Source organism: Zychaea mexicana (assembly GCF_025766255.1).
Source record: "Zychaea mexicana strain RSA 1403 chromosome Unknown BDB00scaffold_16, whole genome shotgun sequence".
NCBI lineage: Eukaryota > Fungi > Mucoromycota > Mucoromycetes > Mucorales > Lichtheimiaceae > Zychaea > Zychaea mexicana.
Window position 1 is genome coordinate 205120 of NW_026516679.1, and position 13094 is coordinate 218213.

At 41.4% G+C, this 13094-nt stretch overlaps 5 protein-coding genes across 5 annotated transcripts; 3 read left to right on the forward strand and 2 right to left on the reverse strand.

Moving 5' to 3' along the window:
• The first annotated feature begins 298 nt into the window (after window positions 1-298).
• On the forward strand, window positions 299-1038 carry BDB00DRAFT_810453 (histone H2A). The gene has a single exon (XM_053122545.1). The coding sequence runs from the start codon at window positions 307-309 to the stop codon at window positions 700-702; it is 396 nt and encodes a 131-aa protein (XP_052982359.1). The 5' UTR covers window positions 299-306; the 3' UTR covers window positions 703-1038.
• A 1385-nt stretch (window positions 1039-2423) lies between these two features.
• On the reverse strand, window positions 2424-2870 carry BDB00DRAFT_810455 (histone H3; the record flags this gene model as incomplete). Its single annotated transcript, XM_053122546.1, has 1 exon — window positions 2424-2870. The coding sequence occupies exon 1, from the start codon at window positions 2833-2835 to the stop codon at window positions 2425-2427; it is 411 nt and encodes a 136-aa protein (XP_052982360.1). The 5' UTR covers window positions 2836-2870.
• Window positions 2871-3022: 152 nt separating this feature from the next.
• On the forward strand, window positions 3023-3783 carry BDB00DRAFT_953381 (histone-fold-containing protein; the record flags this gene model as incomplete). The annotated part of the gene is made up of 3 exons (XM_053129618.1): window positions 3023-3062; window positions 3140-3188; window positions 3340-3783. Exon 3 carries the CDS (start codon window positions 3472-3474, stop codon window positions 3781-3783), a length of 312 nt encoding a protein of 103 aa, XP_052982361.1. The 5' UTR covers window positions 3023-3062; window positions 3140-3188; window positions 3340-3471.
• A 6665-nt stretch (window positions 3784-10448) lies between these two features.
• BDB00DRAFT_869727 (uncharacterized protein) lies at window positions 10449-11150 on the forward strand (the record flags this gene model as incomplete). The annotated part of the gene is made up of 2 exons (XM_053126630.1): window positions 10449-10697; window positions 10794-11150. 2 exons carry the CDS (start codon window positions 10449-10451, stop codon window positions 11148-11150), a joined length of 606 nt encoding a protein of 201 aa, XP_052982362.1.
• Window positions 11151-11648: 498 nt separating this feature from the next.
• BDB00DRAFT_869728 (uncharacterized protein) lies at window positions 11649-12816 on the reverse strand (the record flags this gene model as incomplete). Its single annotated transcript, XM_053126631.1, has 3 exons — window positions 11649-11786; window positions 11875-12085; window positions 12155-12816. 3 exons carry the CDS (start codon window positions 12814-12816, stop codon window positions 11649-11651), a joined length of 1011 nt encoding a protein of 336 aa, XP_052982363.1.
• Between the last annotated feature and the right edge of the window lie 278 nt (window positions 12817-13094).

Genomic DNA, 13094 nt, shown 5'->3' on the forward strand with positions numbered 1-13094 from the left:
TAGCAAAACAGCAACAACAAGGCGTGAAAACACGAAACAAACACGAAATCACGCCGAATCAGCACGTTGAGAGCTGATTTACGTAATAAAAATATTTTTTTTGAAAAAAGTAAAAAATACCATGGGGTCTCACGCGTTGCGACAAGTGCAAAGAAAAAAAAATTAAAGGGCTTCCAATCGCGGAATCCCAAATTTTCTCGGTTTCTGGCAATATAAAAGGACAGGCAGAGTAGGCCCACTACAAAAAGTTCTCCCACCGTCTTTTTTTTTTACAAGTTCTCTCAACCACTCTCATATCTCATCATCATGTCTGGAGGCAAATCTGGAGGCAAATCCGCTGCTGGCACCAAGTCGCAAACCCGTTCCGCCAAGGCCGGTCTTCAATTCCCCGTTGGCCGTATCCACCGTCTCTTGCGCCGTGGCAACTATGCCCAGCGTGTCGGTGCTGGTGCCCCCGTCTACTTGGCTGCCGTCCTCGAATACTTGACTGCCGAAATCCTCGAGTTGGCTGGTAACGCTGCCCGCGACAACAAGAAGTCCCGTATCATCCCCCGTCACTTGCAGTTGGCCATCCGTAACGATGAAGAATTGAACAAGTTGCTCGGCCACGTCACCATTGCCCAAGGTGGTGTCTTGCCCAACATCCACGCTTCCTTGTTGCCCACCAAGTCCAAGAAGGCCGGTGCTTCCCAGGAACTTTAAATGTCTTTGTCGTTTATTTTCTTTCTCTGTTACCTCTTGTCATCCATTTTTCTATCGTCGTCATTTTCTTATTACAACAACAATTTGTTCCTCCATATGTACAAAACATCCGCAAAAAAATCAAGAATTTGGTCTTTTTTTCCAATCAATCAATCAACAACCAACAATCAGATCGCCCAAACCTCACCTCTTTTTTTCCCTTTATCGGGCTTGAGCCTGTAACCTTTGATTTGTATATATACCAAACCAAACCATCTCTTAATAATAAAAAACGCCTCATTCTCATTTGGAAAAAAAACAATCTAGTGTGGTAAATAGCATTATCTATGTATTTAGCTGTATTACAATGCCTCTGACTATAATTGAGCACAGTCGAAATGATGTCTCTCTCTATTATACAGCAAATCTATCATAACAGTCTACACATGTCCGAATATAGGCCTACCAATCTGTGGTATCTGGAAATGACGGTGTTCATGCTCTCCAACAGCGCCACTTGCCGCTGCCGCTGTAGAGTCTCGTGAAGGTGCCTGCGAGCATAAGCATATTCGATCTGTCAGAACATAAGACTCCATCCTGTGTGTATAACCTTGTTTTATGACGAGTCAGTTGACTCCGTCGATCCAGAATGTTCAGTAGGGTGTTGTTTTTTGGTGTTGCACAGCGCATCATCTTTGTGAAACTCAATTAACTCGATCTTGCCGCACGCGGCACACACTCCCTTTCTTTTTCGGCGTTTCGGTATCAAAACTTCTCTCCCTTTTACTCTACCACGCTTTTTTTTTCGCCCTTGAAACGCGAAAGCGTGTTCGCGGCGCTTGGCAATAAAAAATTCATGTGCGGTGGTAAAAGTAATAGAAAAAAACTTTCGCGTGTTTTCTCTCCCACCCCGCTGCGCGTTCCACTCTGCACGCTTGGTTTTCTTTGTAACCCGTGTCGCCTTCACACTTCAGAAATAGTAAAAAAACTTATTGTAGCAACTGTTCCATTTGTGCCGCAACTGCTTTTTGACATCAAATTTCTCACCATGTTTACAAGTGCCATGGGAACCAGATTGCTATGACGATATCATGGCGGTTCTATGGATTGCTGACATTGATTTGTTGCTAGGATAATACATTATTCTGCTGTCATGGTAATATCAATGTTTACATTATTAGAGCAGCATATAGTACTGATTTTTGCCTGCCGACGTATAAGCGGTGTAAATACAAAAGTATGCACTTGCCAATGTGAGCGCATGCATACATAAAGTTGTCCAAGCACTGTTTATTCTGCACGGGGACATACATGCATGCTGACGTTCCACATTATGAAAGCTAGAAACCAAAGCAAGTAGTACATGCATGTTGAAGATACGTCATCTTGAGCACTGATATTGTCAAAGGAGCTCCCACCAATCAATACTTCCAAAGAAGAATAGAAATGAAAGACACGTATTATATGTATTGTTTTTTTTTCAAAAGCAACGACGGCCATGTTTTTATTTACAATTCTGGCAATATGATGTTACGAAAGATAATCCGCCGAATATTATTTTTATATGCGACAAAAGGAGAAATGATGACAGAGAGAATATACGTTGATTGTGTGGTTGTGAAGGGTGATTTGTTAATTTGGTAAAAAGATGTACGGTAGGATTACGTGTGAGACTGAGAGTGAGAGAAACAGGGGCAGAAATAGTCGATGGTAAAAGATGGAAAAGCAGGTGAGTGAATGAGTTTACGAACGCTCACCACGGAGACGACGAGCCAACTGGATATCCTTGGGCTGGATGGTGACACGCTTGGCGTGGATGGCAGCCAAGTTGGTATCTTCGAACAAGGAGACGAGGTAAGCTTCAGAGGCTTCCTGAAGGGCACCGATGGCAGAGGACTGGAAACGCAAGTCGGTCTTGAAGTCCTGGGCGATTTCACGGACAAGACGCTGGAAGGGGAGCTTGCGGATCAAGAGCTCGGTGGACTTTTGGTAACGACGGATTTCACGGAGAGCGACGGTACCGGGTCTGTAACGATGGGGCTTCTTGACGCCACCGGTGGAGGGAGCAGACTTGCGGGCGGCCTTGGTAGCCAACTGCTTACGGGGGGCCTTGCCACCAGTGGACTTGCGGGCGGTTTGCTTGGTACGAGCCATTGTTTATGATGAAAAAGGGTTGTGATATAAAGGGGGGAATTCCGGAACAAGTTATTTGGTTTGCCAGCTGCTGCTTTTATATTGATTTTTTTTTTCTTTATGTTGTTGTTACACATAGACTCCGCACACTTGCTTTTTTTTGTTCGCGAATAATTTTTTCTATTAGCTCGCGTTACCGCGACGTGTACTCGCATTGAAAAAAAAACCAGTAAAGTAAAAAAAAAACGGTTCGTGTGGTATGTTTATAAGCAACGGTTGCTTGTAATGGATCATTACAACATATTATTTTTTAAAATTAGAAAAGGCTCTTGGATATGCTCTGCTCATTGCATGTACTATGATAGTGCCGTATAGTATGTCTTACAAAAGTATCATTGATTTCAGGAAAAAATGAAGTAAAGACAATTGGTATAATGCAGGAACACACACGCGCTAATTTTTTTTACTTTACGCACTTTTTTTTTTCGCGGTACGTGTTCCGCGAATTTTTTTTTCTGATTTCAGTGTCCGACAGAGAAACCCGCGTAACCCGAAAATGTATAAAAGCAAACAGCTGCACGGATCGTCCTTGTGATTTTTTTTTCTTCTTTCCTCAATTCTTCCTTCTTTCAAAACTCTCTCTTATCTACTACAACAATGACTGGTCGCGGCAAAGGTGGTAAAGGTCTCGGAAAGGGTGGTGCCAAGCGTCACCGCAAGATTCTGCGTGATAACATCCAAGGTATTACCAAGCCTGCTATTCGTCGTCTCGCTCGCCGTGGTGGTGTCAAGCGTATCTCTGGTCTCATCTACGAAGAAACCCGTGGTGTCTTGAAGGTCTTTTTGGAAAACGTCATCCGTGATGCCGTCACCTACACTGAACACGCCAAGAGAAAGACCGTCACCTCCCTCGATGTCGTCTACGCTCTCAAGCGCCAGGGCCGCACCCTCTACGGTTTCGGCGGTTAAGCGCATCCATAACCCATCGTCACATCTTTTCCACAACAACCTCCTACTTCCACAAACACAAACACATATTCTCCTCTTTTACGTTATCTGTAATTTGCATCTTTCAATTCCAAATCCAAAACTCTCTTCCTATATTCCACACATAACACAAATGCTACTGTGCATTCTCTTTAGTACTTCTTCTGTATATAGCTCCTAGCTCTTTACTCTTTTTTTTTCTATCTGGCTTAACAAATATATAACAAATTGCAAAGAAAAGAAAAACTTACTGTTTGGGCTTATTGTTTTTTGTTACGATGTATGGGGTCAAAAGTCATTCTAAGTGCATGCGTGAACTATCGGTGTGGTTCATTGTCTTTATAATTTGTTGTTCTGTAGACTAAGCTAATACGCAGCAGAATCATGACCAGCTATAGGCAGGTATATGATAGAGAGTGTTCTCGTATTCACAATCACGTCTTTTTCATCATTTAGATCAATTACGTGTACGTGTTTTTCTCTTCTCTTTCACTACACTATCCTATACGCGTCAAGTGTACATCGGCACTTACTTCTCCCGCAAAACAAGGGAGGCAAAATCACACAAGCTATACACGATTTTCGCGTTCATTTTTTCTCTTTGCGTGAATGGTGAAGATCAGATATAAGGAGTAACTGTATGAGACAAAAAAAATGAAGAGCGCGACTTGATTCGGATCTTGTCCAAGTATCCGGCTCTCTCGTGCCTCGCGCGTTGCGATAGAGAGTGATGAACTGGTGAAATCATGTAGTAGCTATTCAGATACACTAAGCTTCCATTTATCTAACGAATTGTACTCGATATTATAAAAGCACATGGCTGTCAGTATATTATCCCGATAGAATCATTATGTTTCTTCTTTTCTCTCGTTTGTTAACAGACCCGTCTGCTATTATAGTATCACGTGAATACCTATGGCAAAAAGAGAAGCATCTCAAAATACTGCATAGTCCTGCAGTATCGTCTGCATACAGTACTGCATAAGAGGTATATAGAGCAATTCTTTTTCAAAACCACACATGCTAATTACGGTAATAATATCGAGACTGGTTATATGCAACAAATGTACAAATAGCAGAAACGCGAAAATAGTATTGACAGATGAAAATAGCTCGATCTGAATGACACCGCTCATTGGTTTATCGCCTACAGCCATAACATATAACATCCCAGTCAACCAGGAACAAAGCCGGACTTTTTTAAAGGAGACGCATATTCGACATTAATTAGAGAAACGTGGTTGTACTTGTTCAGAGCTTAGAATTGTACCAGAATTTTTGATTGAGATGATGTAAGACAAATTCAATAAACGAAGGTCTATGTAAGCAGAATAGTACGAAACAATGAAAATGTATGTGTACCTATCATATTTCACGCACTTTCGTCAACTGCAATGACATGTTTATGGATCTTCAATTATTAGCTGTTTTTTTTCCCAAAAAACAAAAATATACTAGTCAATGTACCTAAAAACTGAAACTCATCTTGAGAAGCTCTTCAACCTTCTGTCAACCAATCTTTGAATTTAGCAGGTGACAGGAAGAACAAATCCTCACATTGATCCGTAATTTATACCAATATCACAGTTTTGATTAAAGGGTGTCTACAGCTATCGTGGTAAGAGGGGGGAGAAGAGAAAGACTTTGAGTAAAATCTAAGTATAACACATAAGGATGCATTGAATGCAATCACTCAAAAAAAATATAAATTATCCCAGCCTGCTACTTTCTTGCACATCGCCAGTATGTCATTATATAACTTATCGAACTTTGTAAAGCTAGTAGCTGTCAATCACTTTTTATGAGATACCATAATCAAAGAGAGAGAATATTGAAAACAAGCGGTGATCTTTTACCGTTTTCCTGTATAAAATACATACGAAAGAAGGGATGGCTTGAGCTAACAATGTGCCGGTCTTCTTTTGCATTTAAAATAATCGTCTCAAAATCTATAGTGATCAAAAAGCACATGTCATCATCATTGCCCAAAATGAATTTAATTTTAATCAGGTATGGTATCACATTTAAACAACAACCCTATCGATAAAAATTCACTAATGCAACATCAGTGATGTATGAAAGAAAGGTGTGATACATTGATTAAGTAAAGATATCTCAAGAGAGGAAAAAAAATGAGGCAACAAAAAACAGAGGAAGTTTCAGTGTAAAAGTAGAGATGATACTACCAAACACCGGCTTCGAACTCAAAACCTCGAATTGTTTCAGATAGCAGTTTGACGCGCTAACCTAATCACTCGTTTGATCGTTTCGTATGTCTGGCTTACTTATATGTTGGTTAGCGGAGCTTGTTGTCATCGTCTTCTGTCGTCGTTGTCGTTTTGCTGGAAGTCAAGTATCGTCCAGTGGCTATCTTTCCATATCCTTAGAGGGTTCGAACACTCTATTAAGTGAGTATACGACCTATTCACTGTATACAATATCTCTGTACGCAAGTCTAGTGAACATGTCAACTTATAGTGGCTACTACCACTGTATATAGAGCAAAGACATGAGATTAAAATGAGTTGTAGTATATTTATTGTTCTTAATTGTTATCGTGAAAAGTTCCTTGCTTTGAGAATCAAAGATCATATGGCCGCCACAAGGGCTATTATTCTCTGTAGGACAATCTGAGAATCATTATAAACGGTGTCATATACCTGTATATATACCTCATGACTTATTTTGATATAAGATATAGATTCCCTATTCACTTTCTTGGTTGGTAGATGCATGAGAAGTATGAAACGCCGAAATACTTTAGACCTAGCGACAGAGAAAAAGCACATGAAACAGTATGGTCGCTCCTATAAAGCAGTAGTATGAAGGATTTTTAATTTTTTCAAAACGCAATTGGATAAGTAACCAGCTTTTTAGCTACAATTTGAACTGTAATCCCATTACTCTCGTTCGCTCTTTCCGTTTTACAGAGTAGAAAAATTTTTTCGCCCCATAATTGCGTGTATCATCTCCCTTTTGTGTATAAAAGTAAAAAAATCAAAGTATGCGTCGTCATTATAAAGCTGCCGCGACCGAGATCCGATCATTAGATGCCATAACAAACGCCACAAAGAAAAATTGTAGTGTGCGGTACTGTACGTTTATATTACACTCTTTTCCTTATGTTAAAAAATCACTATTTTAATAACCCCAAAGGAAAAACCGTATAAAGCAAAAATTATTGGAACAAGTCTGTAATTACTCATTATATAACAGAACATGAACGCTAACACTCAGCACTAAACGACCGTCAAAGAAAAAGAAGCTAGTGTCTGTAATTGTTGATACAAATAGTATTTACTCGTAGCCGTTCACCTTGAATGATCTGTGCTATACACAAGAGATGAAATCATTAATGAATAGCGGCTTCGTGAGTCATGGTAAGTGGATCCTAGATTCAAGTAGGAAGTATCGCTAGCGATTAGGCCAGTAACTAATATGCAAGTCAGTAATAGTACCTTTCAATGAAATTTTGTTGTTGGTTGACTTTAGAAGTAAAGGCATCCTGTTAACATATGAGCGCATTCAAGAACTCATCCGTTAAACAGCAGAAGGGACAAACAGAAAATACATCCCCATCTGTACTTTCGAGACGCAATTGGTTATACCGATGGCCAACAGAAAGAACAATAGGAAAACGAGGTTGTCGTTGGTGCTGGTCATAGGAAGAGGATACAAGTTCCCAGTGAGCGAGGTGAGAATGGACGACGACGCAGCTGGACTTGCAGCAGGTGGATACCACCCTAGTTCTCAGATTGCCGTCGGGACCTTCTGAGACCTCACAGGGCCTTGGAAGAAGGTCGTTTTAGGTGTCCGAAAGGCTACAAACGGTAGCTATAAACGGTAATTTGTATCTTTCGGATGTCGATCCCAGTTTACGCAGCGACGAATGCCACTTTAATCTTTTAGCTGTAGAACCGAGATATCGTGCCCAAGTCTTTAATGCATCCTAGGGGGTGCGAGTCATTACTTGGGTGCGCGTTTGAAAAACAGATGGAGCGATCCTTGCCTGATATCGGTCAAATTGTAGGCATTATGAAACATATAAATTCCCAGTTGCCTCAACATAGAAGTCGGTCTATCTCATGTTAAGAAGGACCTAGATGGTATAGAAAAACACAAATATAAGAATCCAGCTCGTGGTATACGTAACAAAGCTGCTATTTTATGTTGTTTCATGTGAAAGTAAGGAGAATAAGAAAAATAGCTGGTGCAGAAAATCATTCAACTAATATTCTGTCAATGCTCACCTTCGAGTGTTATTGTAGAATAATGCCAGACCATGTAGCTTTTACTATGGACCACATGCGGTCACAAGAGGTCCACAGTCTCTATATTATGCCTTTAATATCAAAAAACAACAAAAAGAAGTTTCTAAATAGTGAAATGGATGCGGGTTTTCTTTGAGGCATTTTCACTTGGAGAACTCACAGATCACAAGAAGTATCTTGAATAAGTAACATAGTATTGCCCCCGTCATGCTCTCACCTGTGAATCACCAGGCGCTACGATATCAATACGCGCCACTATCTCTCGTAACCAATATACTAAGACCCAACACACAAATAACTATTTCTTGATAACTTATATTATTTCAAGGAATAAACACAGAAAAAGGCTATAGTCAATTAAACGTAATGTGACACTTTGACCTATCTTCATGCTATGCACTGCTTTGTACTCAAAGCGGCTTTGGTTGCTTTCAAACGCGTCAAAAGAGGATATCTAGTGAAGACGCTCTAGGGCGAGTGTTACAGTGTCGAGATGTTACTGTAAAATGATAATACAATGTCGGGCAAAAAAGGAGACATCAACTGACCGAGAAGCTGTTCTTGTTGCCCAATCGACTGGATAGATGTCAACGACAGGTGGAAGCAGACGGATGATGGATGACCTTGGATCAGAGCAAATTAAAGTTAGCCCATGTTTTACTTGAAATGTGCGTTTACATCATATAGTGTGTGGCTGTTGTTGTTGTTGTTGTTGTTGTTGTTGTTGTTGCCGCCATCATCAGCTTTTCCTTGTTCGTCTAACATCTCCACTTGTGGCACACAGACCGGCAGATACGGAAAAGCTAATTCCTTTTTTTGGGATCACACGTGTCGATGGATTACTTGAATTGAGCAAATTGCAGAAAAAAAGCCCTCACCCGTTATTTACACCACTCTGATGCAGTGGATGCGGCACTTTTTTCTGTTTCCATCTCTTATCTTTGCGTTATTTTTTTCCCTCTTCTATAGAAGCGCTATTATTAGTCAATGAGAGACGGGGTACAATTCACATAAACAAAGAAAACGCCGGCCCAATGTCAAAAGCACAGGACTTATTGAAAAGAGTGAGAAAGAGGGAGATGTAATAATGTATGTGCTCTCCTCTTTAGTGGCAATTCTCACGCAGGCAGTCTTGATTGGGAAGGATTCTTTTTCGCCGAATATGCGTCGATCAAAAAGAAGAAAAAACATTGCCATGTGATGTAACAAATGTAAGGGTAAGCGTTTTGTAAGCATCATCCAAAGTATACGGTGCTGCGAAGTCGATGGCAAGAAGACCATGAATCTCACACCAAGAGGTCCTCTCAAAGAGAGTCCGATATGAAAACGAAAAGGATCTGCTCTCATTGTCTTTTAATTGCTCTCAAAGTACACAAGTGCCCTGCCTCTCTCTCTCTCTCTCTCCGAAAAATGCACTATTGCTGGGTGTTGAGGCATTTTCTTGTGTAATCGAGTTAATAAAAAAAAAAAAGCAGGGCATTGCTATTTTTCGTACTACGTCAAATAAAAAAATCCGTGTAAGTTTGTGTGCGTGTGTTGATATCATACGGCGATGACGACGAATGGTTGATGAAAAACTAACATGCGGCGATTTCCAACGTAAAAAAATGTCTCAGTTGGTTTCAGACCGAGTCCCTCCCCACTCCTTATCAATCAAATAAAGACGACGAACAAACGTGGGTAAATTGGCTGTGCATTTCTGCTGTTTTTCTGTCACAAATATGGTTCAATAGGGAATGAAACAAATGATACAGCAGGACCCTTAATAAGGCTACTAATATGTGGGGACCACCGGATCTGATGACCTTTTTCTGCTTGTTATTCTTTTGTGTAGCCAGTTATTGGAGGAGCAGGAGGAGAGAGAGGGCCCTTGGTATTGTAGTAGTTATTATTACTGAGTTAGTAGTAGCACAGGGAAGATCGAGGTAATTACTATCTTTTGCGACTAGCTCAAGGACAAGAAGGAGGAGGGGGTGGGGGAGAGAGAGATCAAAATAAAGAAGCGGTTGTGCGCAAATTGTGTGCTCTACACCGTAGGACGATCGGAATTTGGAATCAAACTCCCTGTGGTGGTGGTTAACGGACGGTTGAGGCATTTCCTGTGCGCTCATTTTGCTGTTGGCCTGATATATAAAGGAAAGCCCAGATTTGACCACATTGCCAAGAATTACAGCCAGCTAGCAAGCCCAGCAAGCCAGCCAGCTCACCCACACCCAATCCCTGTTCCTTTTTTTTTTCTTCCTTTCTTCTCTCTCCTCTTACCCTCCTCTATCTTTTTCTTCTGACGTACTACGTGCACTTGGAAAGACCAGATCGTTTTTCACATAATTATCGTCATCATCACCACCACCACCACCACACAAAAAAACCGACGCTATGAATCAACAAAAGACAGCCACAATCACTGAACGCCGCTCAAGCTACCCGTTACAGCAGCGACTCAAGATACACAACCCAGACACGATGGCTCGGAGGCTGAACCAGGAAAAAACTCAGGGCAAACTCGTGGTCAATGGTGTAAACATCCTAAATAAGTCATGTCTGGACAAAGACATCATCCTGGATCGAATGAAGCAACGAAGAGAAACCCACAATCGTGTTGAACGTCGAAGAAGAGATATGCTGGTAACGTATCCTTCTCTTTCTTCAAGGCTAATCGCTGTAGTTGTTGTTAATTTTACTTATGCGCCTTCTTTCTTTCTTTTTTTGATGACATAACAGAATGGGCTAATCAACCAACTCGCCCAAGCGATGCCACAGACCGTGTTCTCGGAACCAGAAAAATGTCATCGAGCAGAAATTCTGCGCCAGGCCATCAGTTATATTCAGTCTATACAACAAGAGAATGAGGCCATGCGTGCACAGCTTGGTCACCCAGCAACAGCAACGGCATCGTTACCATCATCGTTACCATCACAACAAGTAGAAACGATGCTGCCACCACCACCAACAACAGCACACTCACCGTCCTCTTCCTCTACGTCCAGCACGAGCAGCAGTAGCAGTGATATCAGTGATACATGTGCAGCAGCAGACGCCTTTTCTTTTCCTTCTTCTTCTGCAAACAACTTGTTATGATGTAAATATTATGCTGTTGTCGCTGTCGCGCCGATTACGCTATTTTTGTCTAAAAAAACCCAATGGGGAGCTATCCTTTTTTATTTCCCTTGCGAAATTCGTTTCACCGAGCGAATTTTTTACTCTCCTGTCTTCCTTTTTTTTTTGTGTTGAGGCACAACCCATTCAACCTGACCTCCTTTTAGTGGCACACTTTTGGGCGTTTTTCCTCTTGCGCTATAAACATTCGCTCCTAAGGAATACCGTCTGCTCTGGAGTGTTTTTCTCCAGTTTGACCGCTTTCCATTGTTTGCTCTACCCACAACAAATTGAGCAACCTGGCTTAGATGTTCCTCCATCATACACCCCAGCGTGTCGTTTCAAATCAAAGATACTTCTTTTGGCCAAGTTGAGCTGTTATTGCAACATTGGAAAGGAAAATGTTCATTTGTTTCCTGAACCGTTATAATATGTACATGATTGGATATCATATGAAACGGCATGCTTCACCGAAACCTTTCACTTTGTGAGGAGTTTGTCTATTTTGTATGGGTATCTCTTGTACTCGTCTTTGTATTTTCGAGCTACTTGGTCTCTGGTCCTGCCAGGCATTCGTTGACTAATAGTATCGAAATCCGCACCGACTTCTTGCAGTAGCTTATACATAGAAAACAAGAGGTATCAGCCTCCAGCATTTAACCTCCCACCTTTTCGCATCCACCACCAACAATCTCCAAGAACTTACGTCATAGAAAAGTTCAGTCTCTTGCGATGACCACCAATGCCGTATACTTTTAGGTCCACGTTGCATCTTTGCAAACGCGCCTTCTTCAACAACCTCTGGCATTATGCGATCTATACCAGCAGCGCTTCTGCCTTTACCTTGGTCCATCCACAAAGAAGATTCGTCAAGAATGATTTCATCGTTTATCAACTTGACTTGTGGAGCATGCAAACTAGAAATAATCACACATGAATTTAAGTTTTTCTGTGCAATGAATCCCTCCATCCATCGTCTTTCTTACCTTTCTTTCAAACCTGGGTCCCTCGTTGCCTTATCTTCTTCTTGTCGTTGTCGGCGTCGTTCTTCTTGTTCTCTCTCCTTCGGTTGCGCCAACATAGCCAGCTCTTGTTTTGAGTGGGATGCTATGATGCGTCGTTTCGAGGGAAACTTGTATTCGTTCAACGTTGATTCAATTAAACTTGGTGATATTAGTGGTGGTGTTTCTGTGCTCGATCGTCGTTGTACTTGAGACAAAGGCGACGGTGAGGATGGTAAGGTAGAACTGGTGGCTACAGTTGCTCCTGCTGTTGAATTTGACGCTTTTGCGGGAACGTGTGGCGAATTGCTATTGGGCTGGTCATTGTTAGGTGCTGAGCGTTTTCTTTCAACTGGGCTTGTATCGTGTTGTTGTTGTTGTTGTTGTTGTTGTTGTTGTTGTTGTGGTGATGGTGGTGATGGTGCAGGGTATGTGCGTGGTAATAAATTGGATGAAGGCAGCAATGATGACTTTGATGAGGTTGTAGTGTTAGTTGTAATTGAAATAGCACTGCCGAAAGCGGTAGTGGTAGTAGCAGTAGTACTAGGAGAGAGAGGATCGCTCTCAACTTCTCTTGATCGCTTCTGTGTAGATCCTTTCGGTTTAAATCGTCGTGAGCCTTTTTCTACAAACACGCAAATTGCCATTGTTTAGCTTCAAGCAAGACTTACGAGATTTAAAGAAATAATGGGCTTCAATACTCACTAATACTAATACTGTCTATGCTCATGAGCGAAAGAAGAAGGAATTTTGATCACTTTTCGAATCAAAAATATCTATATTGTAGCTCCTAAAACCCGCGCAGCTTAAAAGAAGCATGGTCATGTGCACGGAACTGGGTTTCTTTACATCGCTTTGTGTAGACAGGTCGTAATTTATGCTGATATGCAGTCATTAATTCGGCAACGTAGTCAAGCCAAGTCAG